General features: G+C 29.0%; 1 protein-coding gene across 1 annotated transcript in view; it reads left to right on the top strand.

Moving 5' to 3' along the window:
• LOC107456903 (uncharacterized) overlaps positions 1–20360 on the top strand; it is a 44483-nt gene that overhangs the window by 13087 nt on the left and 11036 nt on the right. The window contains exons 4-7 of the mRNA XM_071187772.1: positions 4122–4340; positions 7604–7726; positions 17856–17930; positions 18680–19400. Coding sequence (XP_071043873.1) covers positions 4122–4340; positions 7604–7726; positions 17856–17930; positions 18680–19400 — 1138 coding nt within the window. The remainder of the gene's footprint in view (positions 1–4121; positions 4341–7603; positions 7727–17855; positions 17931–18679; positions 19401–20360) is intronic.

The raw sequence follows: 20360 nt of genomic DNA, 5'->3' as shown, positions 1-20360 counted from the left end.
CAAATATGTAAGTGGACAACTTTATTGACATTTCAATAAAAAAGAATTAGTTTTGTTAATTAACTAACAATGTTTTTAGCAAATGAAGCTGAACAATTGACCCCTTAAGTGTGGACAATTGTAACAAGTGCACGGCTGTCAAAAATTGTTAAAAACTTAATATAATAACATTTAAAATAAGGTATTTTTTTTTCTGGTAGAGGATAGTCTACTTTACTCGTTTGTCAATTAATACTAATAATATATTGCATTTTTTTGTTAGTTAAAAATAATTAAATAAAAAATTTTACAATTGACTCCACTCTCCCCTACCTATAAAAGAGCAAGATATGCATGTTGTACATTGAGTGTGCCTTCAAAATTACTAAAAAAGAAATTTCGTATAGGGTACAAGATTATCAACTACCTCCACCAAAAGTTAACAAGTATGAAATTGACAGGAAAAAAGTGAAGTAAGAGCAAAATCAATTAAAAGATCTTTTGCCCTTATTCAACTTTTATATAATATGACCGTAAAATTTGAAGCCTGCTTCTAAGTAGTTGATAAAAGAAAAGCAGGAAAGTGTTTTGAAACTTCTGATTCAGGCATATTATAGTTTACTAACGTTTGATTTCTCACCCGAGGGGAGAGTAAGTTGCTATCTTGAGTTAATTGCAGGAGAGGAGATCAAGAGAATGTGATTTATTTATTTCAATTTAAACAAATGAGATATTCTTTTCGATGTATATTTTACGTTGAATCGAATGGAACCAAATAAGGGTTGATAGCACAAATAGTTCAATAAATAAAAACTTCTTAATGTATAAAAAGTACAGTTTTGTACTTATACAAATTTGTAAGTCTGTCATTGCTATATAGACCAACTATTCTATGCATTTTTCATCGGTTTCTATAAATTGTTTCCGCAGAGTCCAACAAAATCAAAATTAAACCGTTAGATCTAATAATCTCCTTTGTGTGAAAGTGTGTAAGTCAAATATTACATTTTTCATTAATAAAACTTTCATCAGTCCTACCGACTTGGCTTTGCTCTGATTTGCTTCTGCGTTCAACATTACATTGGTTCAAAAATATCGCTCATCTGCTATAGTAATCTGAGTACAAAACTCTGCATTGCATACATATTGATTTTGAGTTTTTAGTTCTATCTTTTTGGATTTAATTTTAACCGATTCAGCATTTAAAAAAAACGAAATTAATAAATTAAATCGGGAATATTGCTTCAGTTGTCTAGATAAAAGTAAGTGAATTTCGCCCCCCCCCCTCCTCTGATTTCCATCAAGATGGCGACTAATATTCACCCCGGGAATCTTACTTACAATGGGGGGCCTTTAACGACTTGATCTATTTTCTGGAGATTTTCCTCTTGGTTGCAGTTGGTCGTTATTATAATGGTCATTATTATTATTATATCATTTACTTCTTTTAAAACTTGTTACCGGAATTATAAAAAAAAGAGAAAAAAAATCAAGTTTTTTTTTTCATTTAATAAAATGCCAAACAGAATGGAGGGTCGTTAAAAGCTCCTGGATTAGGAAATTAACCCCGAGAGAGGAGTCAAACATCAGTTAGTAATAGTAGACCTGGTACCAGTTGTTTCAAAACAGCTTGCAACTTTCCGCTAATTGTTTTCTTACCCATCTACTTAAGAACGGGCTTTAAAGTTGAGGACCATGTCTTATTAAATTAAATAACGTAGATCTGCGAATTGATTTTTATTCAACTTATACATTCGACTTCTTTTCCAAAAAATTTCAAACTTGATCGCTGGGAGCCGAGGTGGCTCAGGGGAAAGAACGTTCACCTTCCAATGAGTTAAACCATGCTCGAATCCCTGCGATAGCTAGTCGATGCGAATTCCGCACGCGGGTCGCACCAACCACAGTATTGACGCATATATCCTCAGTGGTAGACGGGTAATGGGTTAGAGTCACCTTACCGTCAGGCTAACAGTGGGAGGTTTTCGTGGTTTTCCTCGCCATGTAACGAAAATGAGGGTTTGTTCCATCAAAAATTCCTCACGAAGGCAAAGTTCTCCTAATACTTGATCCAGGAATTGCTTCATCCGCTGGATTGGGGTAAAAATTACATGGCTACAGAGTTGAACATATATATATATAAAACTTTGATCACTTTTGAAACCTAGAAACTTGTGTCGAAGGTTTCAATTTTTAGCAACATTAACGTCAATCTTAAGATTACGCCATTTCTTTGTTTTTTATGTACTACTTAACTAGTCACTGAAATATATGCCTTGTGGTTCACTTTTGGGACAAGTAGATTTTGACGGTTAAATGCTAGATAACAAGCCTCATTACATAGAATTTTGTATAGCCATTAACTTTCGCGCCTAGAATCAATTACAAGCATTTACATCCTGATAGTTAGTGTGGATTTTGTACGACACAAATTAAGTCTCAATACCATGGCTCTCTCTCGACAAAAAAGGTTTTCCTTTGGAGAATCAAAGTTTTATTTTCTTTAAAAATACTAAGCGACATTCAATTTTGATTCCCCAAAATGTTAAAATACTTTTTTTAAAAATATAAAATCCCCAGTTCTAATAATTTTACATGAATCCGGAAAGTTTCAACTAGAACAATAGTGTCTAGTATTCAAAACTGTATAATTTTAAAGAAAAAAAAACGCTATTTAAACATCGTCAATTAATTGTTTACTCCTTTTCCCTAGCCCAAAAAATATTTTTCTTTCGCCAACTGAAAATGAAGTACTCGCTTTTTTCACCAAACATTTAAAATTTGGCCCAGTTAATGGTGTATAAAATTTCTAAATTCAAACGAGCGAAGATTTTTTTTTCCTTCAGAGAAGCTGTATAGGTTTTCTTCACAAAAATGAAACACCTTTTTTCACTTAACCTACATACTAAATTATGCGGTAGTATTTTGTTTATTTATTTAACTTCATATTTCCAAACATTATAAAAATGCGATCGCATATTTTGTCTCGTAAATCTGACTTATGTATTACTTATTAAAAGTTATGTACTTTTACATAGAAACGCATGAACAATATAGTTTATAGTATAGAACAAAAAGTTTGCTTAAGTTATTTTAAAAACTTATTATGAAGTATTCACATAAGGCTTGAGATAAAGAATATTTTTTAAATTATTTTATGGATACATTTGCAGTGAAGTTAAAATGCTTGTAATATATTGGGGATCCGTTTTTTTAGCAACTTCGATTTAAAAATAATTAGTAGTAACTGAGTAGAATTAAAATAAATCTAATTTTTAATCAAAATCATATAAATTTTAGAGTTTAATTGAAACTTTCAGAATTAAAGAATTTATAAGATTGTGTACTTTTATTTATGAATGTTATACAGGTTCCCTTAACGATCACTTCAAAAACTTTTCAAAAAAGTAGGCACATGAAATAAGAAATTTATATTTAAGCAAAGTGTTATTATACTTATTTACAGTTTCGCATGAAGGAACAATTGAAATCTTTCAAATCAGTGATTAGGAGAGTGTCATTATACACATTAAAACCAATTTGATTGCCTGATGAAACTTCAACAACTCAACAACCTGATGAACTTCCAAAAAATTGTCTCTTATTCTCAACTTGTTTCATTTAGCAATAAAATAGGCTTTAATTATTTTAAGTCCCACCTTCCCCAATAGTGATCCGTAAGATCACAAAAGCTTTTTATTTTTTCATTTTAGTACTGAATCGTGCTCCCTTATGTGTATTTGTTTTTAATAGGGATTGCAAAAGGTCGTTGAATATGGAACACACAATATTTTTACGACATTCCAAGTGAATCCAATTTCGTATAAATTTGTATAAAAAACGAAATCAAAGCAACATATTTTTGATGTATTTAGCTCGACGCTTCTGAAAAATAAGACATTGTTACTTTTGCAAACTTTGTTAGTTTGAAATATATTTTTTGTTCGTCAAAAATTTTAAATCAATATTTCTAATTTTTTTGTAACAAATTTGTGTATTTTGTTGCAAAATATATAAGTTAATAAGCATATAAATGAAACTGATCAGTTTAAATATTTTTATTAAATTAATGTGCCACTAGTCTAATATTGCTTATTTTCATTTCATTTTCATTAAGGATTGCTTATTTTCATTTAATGTAGGTCGTGGATCGGGAAGTTTTGCTGGTGGTACAATGATGAGTAAATTTGGAGCTCGACTTGCTTTTCGCGTTATGGGTATCGCCTCAGGAGCTATGTTTATTGCTTATGGAGTTTTCTACTACGGATGGCTTCGGAAACGGGAAAGAAGAGGGAAAAAGATATCAACAGCTGAAATGGAATTAAATACTAGCAATATGGTTACAAATAATGCATCAGAAGGTAAAAAGTTCATTAAATCATTTTTGACAACCCAAATCAAAATTTTTGACGGTTTGCATTTGACAGACCAACATAATCTTGATGGTAAACATCAATAATTCCATCATGAAGCATTATATTTTCTGATGGTAACCAACATAAATAGCCATCCCCCCAAAGAGGATCCAACATAAGAATAGCTACTTATTTTGTTGGTGTGTTCATTTTTAACTATCAGAAATTTCCATAGTCTATAAAAGAAACATAAAAAAATGGTTTTGATGGTATACTCCTGATGAACCAACATGACTTTCCATTAAATCATCATGGAAATGTATTGTTGTACCATTATGGACCATCACGAATTGCCATAGTATACTAGAAATCTAATGTTGGAACGATCATGAGCAACCATCATCCCAATGTAGGAATTCGGACGGATTTATAATGGTCCAACATAAAAAAAAATTTTTTGATGTTATATTCCTGAGTGAGAACTTACAAGAATTTCCATCAAACCATCGTGGAAATGAACAGTTGGAACCATCATGGACCATCAAGGATCATCACGGACGGTTGATTCATGAGAATCAAACTTCTCTTGATGGTAAACCATCATAGTATTAAAGTAACACTTTCCAACATGGAATTATTGGCACATCAAACACCATGAACGCATAATGGAAAATGTGGGATGATGGTGACCATCAAATGATGTTGGTCTATCATCAATCACAATGAAGCTAACATAAGCTATCAAAAATTTTTAATGTGACCATCAAGAATTTTGGCTAGGGAAGTTATTATTACATCGATTTATTTCTCTCTTGGTCGGTGCACTTGATATGATTTTTTAAAATCCTTTGCAAAAACTAACAAGTATGCACAATCAGGGTCACAAATTGATATTTGACCGATAAAAAAACAGAAGCACTATCGAAATATGACAAGTCACAGTACAGGCGAATGTTGCAAACATCAAAGCAGGTTTAAACGTGCTTCTTCATGGTACTTCTAATAATCGTCCTCTCCGTTTCCACCCGCTATTCTCACTGATCTTGCTGTTAATTATATTCGTCTTCCTGTAATGTGATTCCTCAGATTACGATAACGTTTTGGTTTCTTTCATCAATGAAATGCTTATTTACAACCCCTAACAGCATGACATTTTTTAAAAAAATGATTCTAAAAATATTTATTAAGAGCGATCTTAACGGAACACCCTGTATGCATAATATCAAGAACAGATAAAAATGAACTAAATTACAAAAATATGTGCTAATGGTAATAGTGTATAGTGATGAAATTATACCGAGCTTGCATTTATAAAAGTAAGCAGGAACAATTAATTAGAAATGTTTTAATATTTTTATCAAAAATAATCACCTCTTGCTCTTGTGATATTTGAGAGAGAGAGAGAGTTATTTGATTAAAAACATTAAGCAAATGATAATTTCTCACTCCCATTTCATTTTAGTAGTGTATGGTGATGAAATTATCCCGAGCTTGTATTTACAAAAGTGGGCAGGAGCGATCATTAATCTAACGATAATTCATAGGAACGATAATTATTTATAAATGTTTTAATATTTTTTATCAAAAATAATCACCTCTTGCTCTTGTGATATGTTATTTGATTAAAAACATTAAGCAAATGATAATTTCTCACTCCCATTTCATTTTAATAGTGTATAGTGATGAAATTATCCCGAGCTTGTATTTTTAAAAGTAAGCAGGAACAATTAATTATAAATGTTTTAATATTTTTTATCAAAAATAATCACCTCTTGCTCTTGTGATATTTGAGAGAGAGAGTTATTTGATTAAAAACATTAAACAAAAGATAATTTCTCACTCCCATTTCATTTTAAAGATCAAGTTTTAAAAACTTTACCCCTTTGTATAGATACGAAGAGTTATGTTATTTACTTCTAAGTAATCACTTTGTATTAGCTCTAACAGAATTTATCGTTATGAGTCACTTATCTGAACTCCATTTCATGGAATAAATTTGGCATTATTTATTTTTAAATTGTTAAATATAATTAAAAATGTTTTTTTCTTAAACTTTATTAAATGATCTTCAAGGATGTTAATGTTAGTTTAGTGTAACTTTATTTATTGATTTTTTTTTATTGACTCTTAATTTAGTATTTCATTAAATATTAAGTTTATTAAAAGAAATATAGGTAGATATCAATATATGACTAAAATTCAGTAATTTACAATGCAAGAACAATAAAAAAATCTAGTCCTACAGTCAGCTTTCCCATCTGTTTACCTTTTTCTACTCGGTTACCTGTCATTTATCAAGCTTTTGTTTTCCTATATAATTTTAAAAAAAAGCATTTTTAGTGATTTACAGAGTAAATTTTACTGAGGAGTAAATTGTTTATTATTTCCGAAAACTTTTTTATTTAAATAGCTTTGGTAACAAAGGGGATTGCATAATGCAGATTCAAATTAATATTTTATTTATTTTCTTTTTTTATTTTTTATATATGATCCAAATATTAAAGTTCACTGCTGATTTAAGTTTTACGGACAAGTAATTCAATTATATTTGTTAAGAAAAAGAATTTCTAAATCTTCTTTAATTTGAAAATGATCCCAATATTATCAAATGTGAAGGCATTCAAACTATCCTGCGTCCCAAAAAAGATAAGAAAAATGGAAGGAAATAGAAATGCGCGGTTTGCTGCTTTCTGTTTAGGATATCAGCTATTCTTTTTACTAAGTATCCTAATTTTTTATAAAGATCATCAACAGGTGGAGCTCTTAAATTTTAAAAACTACAAAATGATGTTTTCAGAATTTCATCATTTTAAGCAACATCTTAAAGTGACGATTATTCTGAATCTGAGGATAAAATAACTAATTTTGAAATTTGGTGAAAATAAATTACTTGTTTTCTACGCACAGAACATTAAACCGAGCATTTCTATCATCTTCCACTTCTCGTTAATTGATTTTTCAAATAGGTCGTTTTTGAGATAACTATTTTACAAAAATACAAATTTTAATGCTTAGAGAAACTCACAGTTGAGAATTCCTCAAAACATTAAAATTATGAACACTTTAAAAATCCTCAAACTTTCAATGAATATCCCTAACAAGCAATACGTATGCAATTGGAAAATTTTCCAATTTTGAATAGTCGCAAACTTAATAGAATGGTTAATAAAAAAAATTCTAGCCGAAATTGCTTACAAATCAATGTAAAACATTAATCATTGATGCTGATTTTATTTACATGTTTTAAATAAGTTATTTCTTTCTTTTAGCTCGACCCAGCATTATTACTGTAGCTTTGGCACCAGATATTGACCATGGTGGGGAATCTATTAAAAATGGAAGTCATCTTAATTTTAATGAAGTGAAGAACTTACAAGACAGTAATGATGCTAGTCATTGAATAGCATCAGCATATTGTTGTTAATTTAAAACCCTGTATTTGTTTTAACTACATTTAGTGCCTTAAAGGAAGTTTTTAGTGCCTTAAAGGAAGTTTTTAGTGCCTTAAAGGAAGTTCTTAAGTTTCTCATTTCCTAAGAAAAAGAAAAGTTGCTGCAAAAGTGAATGGTTTTATTTTTTGCTTTTATTTTAGGTATCATACAAAAATATATTTTTGTCCCTTATTCGTCGAATATATAATCGTATTGTTTCATGAAAATGACCAGTATAAACTGTGCATAAAAACTGAAGCAAATTGATTTAAGAATACGCATGATTTTGATGAACTAACTTTGTATTACAAATTGTACGCAGTGCAGCTGTAATTTTCTGCATAGAATTGCAATAATCTATGCAGACCTGGAAAAAGTCTCTCATCATTATGTATTTTGATACTTTTTACGCATATTTGTGTGCTACTGAACACAAGAGACACTGTATATACTATAAAAATCAAAAACAATTTATTGATTTATCAAAAGTGATAGTGTATGTTTATAAATAGACAGTCTAAAACGTTTTATCAAAGAAGGCCAAACTTCAAGGGTTAGAACTTTCTTCACTTGTAACAAGCTTCATTAAAATTGCTTATAATCTATTGTGAAAGTAAAATCTTGTATAAAATTGTACGCATGTCATTATTATAACAACGAAAGCTTTATTGTTTTTTGTAAATATTCTCTCGCATTTAGAAAAAGTTGAATAATTTGTTATGATCTTCATTGCATATTTCATTTTGTTGATGCATGGCCAGATTTTTTGTTGATTATATTTATTTAATATTTGCTTAGTTCATTTAATTACTTTCAAAAACTATATCATATAGTAGATTTTTTTGTTCTATTTAAATGAGTTTCGAATTCAGTTTGAGTTAATTTATTTACTGAAGGAAATGTTTTCTTTTTTCCAAATGTTATTGATATTAATTTATTCAACTAAGAATATATTATAAGGAAAGAAAAATGTATGTTTTTTAATTCATATTGAATTCGTATTTAATATACAATGCATGCTGCATAAAAAATTACTTTACGAGCAAACACAGATCTAAAGGAAAACTTATAGTAATTAAGAATAAAATATAAGATTTAGAAATTGTAAGATGCCTGATGAAGATTAATAAAAAAACAGAATGAAAAGAAAGAGAAATTTTATATTCACACTAACAACAAACATCATATTTAAATACCTAGATTTGAATAATGAAAATTTATTGTTCAGTCACAAATTGTGAATCAAAAATACATTATAACAGTCAAAATACAAATTGAAACAAATAAAAAAGTAAGCGCAAGAGGTCTCGCAAAAGTTGTCGATGATGAAAAGCTTTTTAATGACCATAAATTGTATTTATTGTATTGTAAATAACTACATGTTACGTTTGAAAATTTTGCATCGTGTCAATGATAGCTTTATTTTTTTTATTTTATTTATTTATCTTTTTGTGGACACGAAATACAAACTACTGCTTTCTAAATTTTATTGCCATATTACAAATTTTGTCTTTGCTACTTTGAATTCCTTATCTCTTGAATTTTAATAATATTAGGAAAACCGTCTACACAAAAAATTAATAAATAAAAGGTTTAAAAGTCAAAACAAAATGATTCAATTGGTCTGCTAGTCTAAACCGTAGTGTGCTAAAGATAAAACGCAGAGTTTGTAATAATTTTGAAATTGCAAATAAATTATAAAGATTTTTCCCTTTCATTGAAAAATATAAGTATTTTATTTTTTTTATTTGTCGCCTATCATAATAAATTTAAAAAAATTTCTTATCCCTTAATAACGCATTGTAGACCAGTAGAAATCATTTTTCTGAAAACTTCAGTGAAAAAGTCATACAATGTATTCAAAGTCATATTCAGTTATATAATATATTCAAAGTAAATAAAAAGGTATTTTTTAATTAATATCTACTAAACAATTCAACAATTGTTAGCATAAAGAGTTATTATTTCTAATAAAAGTTGTAATAGCTGACACAAAATAGTTATTTAAGCATCCAAAAATAAAAAAAAAATCTACTTTTAGGATAAAGTAAAAGTTTAAAATAAAAATTTAAAAAGCTAGAAAAAAGTAAATAAAAGAATTTTTTTCATCCAATTGTAATGAACGTTGAATAAACCTAAATATTTTTCCCATAAACAAGTTAAAAAAATATTTTGAAAGCTGGAGTTTCTAATAAAATTTCGTTTTCAGTAACAAATCTAGACCCTATTTATTTGTAAATTTTTGTTTTTTTTATTTTTGTTTACAGCAATGAAGGATAAAATCTTAATATTTTAGCGGACTTTATGTCTTTTTAATCTTAACAACAAAATAAATTTATTAACTGTTGAAAGATTCAGTTTCTTACTGTTCATTTATTTACCTATTTATTGAAACTTTTATTGAAATTTTAAACCAAATTTGTTTAAAACACGCTTTCCACATAAAAGAACATTCTCGAAAGCAGTTCTGATCTTAATATATGTACACTTTTATCTGTATTCCTTCATTCCATATACTATCCATAAGAATGATGTAACTGAAACTTAAGATAACCGTACCACGTACATTAAGATACCGTGAACAATAAACAATTTCGATATCTTTGGAAAATATAATTGAGAGATCGTGGCGAAATCAGGGACGAAACTTTTACTCAAGGTGAAAGCCCAAAAATAAATATTTGTTTGAAATTTTTTCAAATAAAAAAGTTTAATGACATTAATGATTTTATTAACCTTATTTTTTTACATGAGAAAAATCAGATCTGAAAATAATTACGCATATATTCTCGTATTTTGAAATTTTTCAACTCAAAATTTTTTTGATTATGAATTGAAAGTTCATTGTCGACTCACTATGCAAATTTTTATAGTACGCCAAACTTAAATGATGTTACAAACTCAAAGTATCAATTTTTTAGGAAGTTTCAGATATAATAGTGTAAAACTTTATACTTCATTCCATACCTCCAAAGTAGAGTCATGATGGCTCAGGGGATAGAGCGTTCGCTTTCCAAAGAAGTGACCCTGGTGGTGACTGGTTGATACAAATTATGCTCCCGGCTAACACTGACCACAGTGCTGATGTAAAATATCTTCAGTGACAGTTATGGGTTAAAATCCCATTGCCGTCGGACAACCGTGTGATGTTTTCCTCTTCATGAAAAGCAAATACAGGTTATTTCCATCATAAAGTCCTCCACGAATGTTTGTTTATCCCAATGTATTTCATAAAAAATTAAACAAATGATTACATAAATATTTGGTGGCGAACACTTACTTTGAAAAACCCCTCTTTTGATAATATGATAAAAGTAAATATAATGAAATAAAATGATAAAAGTATTTAAACTAAAATAACAAATTTTAGTTTTGTTATTTGTCTCTTTATTTAAATTAGTATTACAAAATTCCATATAAGAATCTACTGTACGTTGACATATTGATAGTTCTTGACTTAATAAACACTTAAAATTAAATAAAGATTTAATAATCACAAAGAGAAATATTTCCTTTTTATGTTCAGAACTGAAAATAAAATGTATGGATCTATAATAAATAACCACATCTTTGACATATTTTTAAGAAAACACAGTAGTGTAAACTAAGTTTTAGTCAGTTAATACCTGAATAATAAATGTACGGAAATAAATATGAATATTCAAATAATTTTTCCTCTATAGTAAAATAATTTTCTAAGTAATACAAAAATAAGTATTCTGCTTATAAGTTTCATTTAATTAATATTCTTCTGCTTATAAATTTTACTTCTACTTATAAATTTTCTTAAAAATTTTATTTATTCTCTTCTGCTTATAAATTTTAATTATTATTAATTTTATTTAATAAATATCCAATTAAATTCTCTTGAAATTTAAAAAAAATAATTTCAAAGCCTTAATATAAATTACGGAGCGAAAATAAAAATCGATTCATCTATGAGAAAATAATGAGCTAAATCCGATGAACGTGCTTCATCGAAAAAAGCAGTAAAAATATCCGAAATTTTATATCAATATGAAATTTAATTGTAATGAAAATACCTATATGTTAACTACATTATAATCTATCAATTTAAATAAATATGTTTAAGAATAGAAGCTATTTTACAAGTTACAAACTAATTAAATCCATTCTATGAACTTCCGTGCTAACATATAAACTGCAAATAAATGTCTAAAAACGAATATAAAGGAATAAAAATCTTATTTATGAATGTAAAAGGTCCTCCTTTTATGAATTTTTCTTCACATCCGTATGCACAGGAGTATGCGATCCTTTTTAATTGAATTTTACAGTTCAAAACACATCTCAGTAATCCACCTCCATAATAAAAGACTGGGGATGTGGTTTACTTGAGGAAAAATCGTCCCTGAATCACGTGACAACGAGCTTTGTAACTAGAGTAGGAGGATTGGTTCTCTCTGTGTAAATCATTCCTCTAAGACAGTGTTTCCCAAAGTGTGGTACGCGTACCCCCAGGGGTACGGGAACAGTTTAGCAGGGGTACGCGTTCTTATGCGAAATATCTTGCAACAAACGAAAATTACAAAATTTTTTATTTAAGAACAAAGCTAGCCATGAAAATTTACGATTACGTATTTTTCTATTGTTTTGCAGAGTTAACAGTTAATAATTAGTAGTGTCAAAAGCCAGTTGTGATTTTCACTTTTTGTGCGATTTTTTATAGTAAAAAATTCATTCATTTTTTTATTAGGGGTACTCAGCTTTACGAAAAATTTAGAAAGGGTACACAAAAGTCATAAGTTTGGGAAACACTGCTCTAAGACTTTCACAGAAGAAGAAGAAAAGAAGAGAAAAAAAAACGTAACATCAAGTAAATTTTTGATCTAGTGATCAGATTTTCGAGGACTAGGAAGAAAAATGCGATCTTAGTTAAAAGGATAATCCCAAAAAACAAAAGCGGAAAGATACACTTGATTGTGTAAAAATTTAATTTGCTTAAAAAATTACAAAGTTAGAAGCTCTCAAAAACAGGCGCTTTTTCTCAAGACTTGTCAGATGTGAATGAGAAAACCAAAATAGACTGAAAACAGAAAACGTTAATTTGCTAACGAAAAAAATGGAAAAAATGGACTCGATGGTTTGGTGTTTAAAGCGAACTGAACTGTCAGTGCGATGAACTGAGGTTTGATCCCAAGTGGCGGCTTGAAGCCCATTCAGCTTCAGATCGATGGTTACCGGCTTTCCTGGAAAGTAAAGGCAACCGGTGAGCAATGCCGCCCACATTGCACCAATCATGCCATTGGTCATGAAATGATGAAGCTTTTACCACCCTAGCTCCCTGGCCCCCAATGAGCTGTTGCGAGAATGCTTTTTAACTTAAAATGAAGGTGAATACCAAAACTAGAAAAATCACGGTTGTGAGAAGCAATTCAGGGCAAGGTAAAATATCATGAAATCATGGCTCAAAATCCCCTTACCATCGAGCTAATCATCGGATATTTTCGCGGTTTTGCTCTCCAAGTAACACAAATTCAAATTAGTTCGCTCAAAAAGTCCATTACCAGGGCTAGTAAGTCCTAACGCTTAATTCAGAAGTTCCACTGTCTTCTGGGTTGGGTTCAAAATTACTAGGCTACAGAATTGAACACTGACCCGTAAGCGCAACACCGGTTTTAAAACAAAACTACAAAAAAAAATCAGGGCAAGTTGCAATTCCAAGTGCTAGGCGGAGTTAGTGAGGAACTAATGTCGCTAACTAAGGAATCAGCGATATGGAGAAAATAAGATTCCAGAGCATCAAGATGAGCTGAATTTATGCTAAAGATTCTGACAATGCTCGATAGTTGATGATTTATCGAATTCTTATGGAGGACATTTCTATCATCTTTCTAATCTAAATTTAACTGATTTGTCCTATTTAGCAATTGACAAGTTATGTAGTAAATGCTCCAACGATATTCAATGTTGATACGATGTACTTCATACGCTAACATGAAGAGTATAACTCAATAAAGAATAATGTTTGTTTTTCTTGCAATTAATCCCAGGAGCCTCCCTGGCCGAACGATATCATCGTTCCGCTAAACGGTCTGAAGCGTGGAAGTCCTCTCCATAACCCTGAATGTAACTTCGTATAGAACTTCTCTAACTTGTGCTATATGTTCTTTGAATTGAGAAGTGTTAATTAACCGTACTTGTATAGAACACACAAACCCGCTCATTTATGCGAATAAATAAATCTCCCTACCTACAGAAAAGATTTAGAAAACAGACAACATAGCTTCAGCTGTCCGAGTTTAGCATCTTTATAACGCATCATCCATTCCACTTTTCCCCTCCGTTATAATTTAGAAATAGAAAGGGATAAGAAATAATTAACCATTATCTAACTCCAAACAAACATTTAAGTAGGCCGCCACTTTTAATAAATCATAGTAGACTAAACAGGTTATGATGTATACTATCATTCTATTTGATAAAAAGCATAGTCATCGAAATCTTAAAATTACCATTAGAATGGTTAAAGGAATGATGTTTTTGTAATTTTTTCATAACTCTTCAGATTATGGCCTGACTCTTTACAGTGTATGTACTAATTTAAAAAAAAAGCTTGTAAAAATACTTTCTTCTGCTGTGGGGAGTCTGAAATTTTATGAAAATTTATGATCTAGGCAATTGAAGTCCCCATATCAAAAATGAAGACAAAAAAGAAAACCCATTCTTAGACACTATAACTAAAATTTAATTTAAGAAGATACAAAAACTCTATAAAAACCTAACAAATCGTCACTATTCAAGAAGGTAGGTGCATAAAACATCAAAACCTGCTTAATAGAAGTTAGAATCTTAAGTTTTTTTTTAATAATTTGCCTTTCAACTCTATTGCGTTTTCTTCCACAATCATATGGGATATTGGTTTGGTTTTACAGCCACCTTTCTCAACTATGATTAGGTACGACAGTTAATTAGTAGAGAAGCATCAGAAACTTATGTAAACTGGAAGAAAATTTAACATTGAAATATGATTGTAATGTTTTACTTGATTGGTTTTTAAAATAAACAAAAGAGTTCTTAAAATATAACTATACACACAGAAAAAAATTCCAATAAAATCTAAGACGCTTAAAATACAACTGAACTAAGATTTTAAACTAAGATTTAAAAACTAAGATTTTAAAATTTAATATTAAAGAGACTCTCTTCGCAAACATAAACAAAAATTTCAAACATTAAACTATTTCTAAATAATTTTCAATCTTATGACAAACGCATTCTAGGGCTAAAGCAAAAAACTTAATAAATCACCAATAAAGTACAGAAATCGACATAATACTATAGTTTCTGTTTTATAAACAAGAATCTAACTCGGGATCCAAATACTAAAAAGTATGTTCATTTTTATTTTGTATGTGTATTTCAATACATCTTTGTGCTTTTTTGCTCTAGTGTATGGAACACAAAGCATACCCTACAGTCTTTTGGGGCTTTTTAAGCCATCTGGAACATCCACACATTTTTTAAACTTTGGAGATAACTTTCTAAGCTTTTTATGAGCAACTTTTGAATTTTCTTTTTCTTTTTGAAACTTTAATCTCAATATCAGATGAAAAGGATTTAAGAATAAGTACACGAGGGAATATTTATATGATTGAAGTTTATATCTGTAACGAAATGCTACACTTAGCTTTACTTCATTCATTCAATAAACCGTGGTAATAAAGTGATGAAGTAAAACTGTAACAGCCTAGATAACAGATAAAAGCAAAATTGATCAGATTATTTGGCCGCTGATCTCTAATACTCAAAACTGTATTTCGGCAACACTCATCACTGATTAGCTTCATGAAGGTTAAAGTTCATTCATTTTCTTTTACTTCATTCTTATGGTCGAGTGGTCTCAAATTCTTCTTTAGCATGTCATCATCCCATCTTTGAAATTTCTGGAATTTTCAAAATAAAACACAAATCTTTGAACGTGATAATGAATTCAATTTTGCCTCTCTTATTTGCATACAAGTGTCCTACGCAGAAGTAAATTTGAAGATAATTATTGAGAAATGTTAGTTTTTTGACTACTGGATAAATTTCTGACAAAACGGTAAGTTCTTATGTATAGTTTTTTATTAGTATTACGTAAGATAATGCTTAATTATTGTTTTAGCTTGATTTATTCAGGTACTTTTATTATTTTCAAATAGATGTGGGTATAAGAACTGAATTAAGGTTGCTTATTCTAAAAATTATAGATTTTTTTGCTAAATACTATTTTTCTTTGTCTAATTATCACAATGACACTTTATATTTTGATCACAAATCTGTTTGTCTATTTTTTTCTCAAAATTTCATTAAAATTCACATTAAGTTTCCGTATAACTGCAGTATAAACTAATATGCAGGCTTTAATTTGATAGACTGATAGACTTGGAGAGACTGATTCAGATAAAATTCTCATGCTTTCAATTCAAATACTCGCAAATTAGAAAGAATGAATGCGAAAATTTGATTAAAATTCTGTGTATTTAAACAAATGGCCAATTCGGCTTATTTTATTTACAATACTTAAGACAAAATGGTGACAAAAACAAAATAATTCTTAACATAAAAGAGACAAGTACTAAGGTAAAAATCCATCCTTCTAACTAAGAATTCTAGTAAAATTTGGTTAAGAAGGGAAAAAAACCATTTGCAAAATTTAAGAGGTCACGAGATTTTTAAGGACCTGAGCCTCTCAGGCTTTATGCTAAATCAGACATGTCGTTTACTTGGCATTTTGAATATTTGCTTGTTGAACCATTAATATGTATCTTAGTGTTTTAAAATCTGATCATTAAATCAAAAAAAATTTAATATGATCATGAAATTTTTTGAAGTCTACTCATATAACATCTGAAAAACTACTTTTCTGAGAAAGGGGAAGAAAAAGAGGGAAAAAATAATGTATTTATCAAGGACAACAGTGTATTTACAAAACATGGTAATGATAAAATGTTTGAACCATCAGGGATGTAGCTGAAATGTTTCCGAAATGAAATGAAAAAAATGCAATGCAAAACTTTTGGACAAATAATTCTCAAACATTTTACAAATGTTAATTTCATAGATATTTATATTAATAAAAATAGAATTTTTGCATGAACTATATTTAAATATATATGAGAAATAGATTAACTTTTTTCTCCGCGTAACTGTGAATACCAAACAAGTAAATTTATATCAACAATTTTATTAGTATACTTAACGTAATTACTGCATGGAGCCAAATAAAAAGTTTTTTTTTTTAGTTTTTTAAATTTTGATTCATTTGCATTTTTTCGAACTCATCCGGAAATAAGTTCTCTTCATATGATAACATTGCGTAAATATTTTAAAAAAATCCTTGAGAAATTGGAGAAAAAAATTTGATAATATAAAATAAATAGAAAAAAATTATAACAATATATTCATATTTTTGTACTATATGAATGTTATAGCATATATGATTGATTAAATATTGGATGGAGTTGGTTCATTAACCCTTTCAGTTTACTTTTATATTATATTGAATTTTTCATTTATTAATCTTATTGTTATTTTCGGAGAATCTAACCTTGTCCTGAAGGTGTTACCTTTAAATATTTTTTATGGAATCTACAAAATATTCTCATTATAATCCATTTCTATTCCTGACAATAGAAAACTTCGCAAACATGATAATTTTAAGAAACTATAAATAGAATTTGCAGACGCGTTGAAATAACCATCACAAAATTTTTTCACGAGGCTTTGAGTAGCATTTGGAACTCATACTTTTACAAAAAAGGGCAAAATTTTTATTAGAGAAATTTTGCATAGCGTTTGCCCTACGTTAACTGCAATGCTAACCCCATTTTCTACCCTTTAGTAAATTTAAAAATGAAGTTAAATCAATATTAAACTATCTTTATTGAACCTATGACTAGTTTGAACTAAAAAATTTCAAACATTTTAATTTTGATGAACTTGTAACCCCATAAAAACTAAATGTTTTCTTATTCATTAAATGTCTCTAAATCACTTTTCTTTCCTTATGGTTATAATATATAATTTTAATATGACATGATGTGCAAACTGGATAACATGTTTATTGTTATTTACTTACAGGACTGAAAAATGCAACCTTCCAAATGCATCGACCAGAGATTATTACCAATGAAAATAGTGATGTTTGGTTGGTTTGGAGGTACATTTTTAAATTTATAATCATTATTAACTCTTTTCAATTTAACTATTTACAGATAAATAAGGACTATCTAATATATAATATTACAATAATACTTTTGAAAAATTGAAGAAGATTTAAAGAAATTTTGCTCGAGACTTCATCTATTTTCCCAGCACTAAACTGAATGCATTTTCTTGAAGCTGTCCTGTTTTCAATATTCTATTTATATGAATTAACATGTTCAAAGAAAAACATAAGAATTTTAATGATTAAATATTTCACTGTTTAATTTTCCTAACAATATTAACACATTTCCACAAACCTTTAGTTCATTGCTTGTCCAAGGTTGCTTTGGTGATTGCTGCTCTTGTAAGTAATACTGGACGATTCCACGGTTTTGATCCACACGTAGTGCATGTAACTAATATGACTGTCAAAAAAAATGTTTTAGAAATAAGTATCGATACACGAAACATCTGAATAGCAAATGGGAATACATAAAAATAATTTATCCATATTTATGTAAAAAAGGGTGTAAAATTATTACTCTAGGTCTTGCATTATTTAATCGAAAATATAATGGGTGTTTTGTCTTGATCCCACATCTGAAATTAATTTCATGTAAATTTGTCTAATGAATTATTTTTAAGTTGATAGTATACTTTAAGAAAAAAAAAGTTTAGTTAACACTTTTCATAAGGTTTTATCCATGCATAATTTATTACTTAAATTCAGATTTAATTAATTTCATTTTCTTTACTTTTCAGCATATGCTTGTGCACAACCCTATATGTCAATTCATATGAAAGAACTAGGACTAACAGTTGAAGAAACAGCAATTGTGTATACTTTGTTACCAATTACACAATTCTTATCTTCTCCAATAGCAGGTTTTATAGCAGACAGATTGGGAAAATACAGAGATGTTCTTCTTCTGTCTCTAGTAATGATAATTATTTTAGCAACTGCACTTTTATATGTTCCTCCAATAATTGACATTCAAAGTGAAACATCGCCAATATCTATATCATGTAGCAATATGAATGTAATAACAAGGACATGTAACATCTCTCAAATTAGCAATACTTCATTGACTTTACATTTAGGTTCGTGCCATTATTCAAACTGTGCCGAATCTGTATTGAGTGAAATCAGTTGGAATATGGATGTTCAAGTATCCAGAACAACAAATCCTGATGTTTGTGCATTTCATTCATCAATCATAAATTCTAGCTTAAATGTGTCATTTTCCATGTGTAATTCACAAGTAAGAAGTTCAAATTGCAGTATTACATGTGTTGATAGTAATTCCACATTTGCCATCCCATCAAATAAATTGAAAGGAGACCGTCTAGTAACATTTTATTTGTATACAGCAATTCGCATTATTTACAATATATTCTCAGCCATTGGTTTCACTCTTGTAAATTCAAGTGCGATTGCCCTTACTGAAACAACGGAGGATATGGGAGAATATGGTCGTCAAAGGTTTGTATAAGATACATTTCTTTAACTAAGATACATAGGGGAGAGTGGGGCAATTGCAACACTTTTTACTTAACTATTTTTAACTAACAAAAAATCCAATATATTATTAGTATTAATTGACAGACGAGTAAAGTAGACTATCCTCTACTAGAAAAAAAAATAAATACCTTATTTTAAATGTTATTATATTAGTTATTAACAATTTTTGACAGTCGTGCACTTGTTACAATTGTCCCCACTTACGGGGTCAATTGTAACAGTTCATAAATTCAACTAAAACATAGTTAATTATACATATTATCATAGTTGTGATATATTTTTTTATTGATCAAAATAGTAGTGATATTTTAGGAGTAAAAATAATAATGAGCAGAGACCTAAAGGGTTAAACTTTTAACTTTAAGGGGTTAAAAATTTTAATTTATGCTGTGAAAGGTGACAAATAAAATAATGCACATGCAACATAATATAAATGATATAGGAAACTATTGGTGGTTCTTAAAGAGTTAAGTAATGGTTTGTAAACATAAGATTATTTATTTTCAGCTGTTACAATCGTCCCTTTACTTATTGTTACAATTGTCCCCAAGACGCCATTTCAGCTTCATTTGTTAAAAACAATGCTAGTTAATTAGCAAAACTAATCTTTTTTTTATTGAAATGTTAATTAAGGTGTCCACTTACATATTCGGTTACTAATTTTTATTTGTTTAAACAAAATTACTTTGTTACAATATAATATTCTAATACCAAAAAAAGTACTTACGTAGCGTGAAAATATCTTTTGTGATGTAACTCTTTCAAAAGTACATAAAAATGGTTGCCAGCAGGGGTGTACATGTGGATTTATTAAATACACCTTGTGCGCAACCTAGGAACCAAATCTAGAACTCGACACTCGAAATTTTTGCTCTGTTACAATTGGCCCCACTCTCCCCTACATTAACTAATTTTTCAGTA

The sequence above is a fragment of the Parasteatoda tepidariorum genome, chromosome X1 (assembly GCF_043381705.1).
Source record: "Parasteatoda tepidariorum isolate YZ-2023 chromosome X1, CAS_Ptep_4.0, whole genome shotgun sequence".
Taxonomy (NCBI): Eukaryota; Metazoa; Arthropoda; class Arachnida; order Araneae; family Theridiidae; genus Parasteatoda; species Parasteatoda tepidariorum.
Note: the sequence above shows the minus strand (reverse complement) of the source record. Positions and strands in the feature narration are given on the sequence as shown.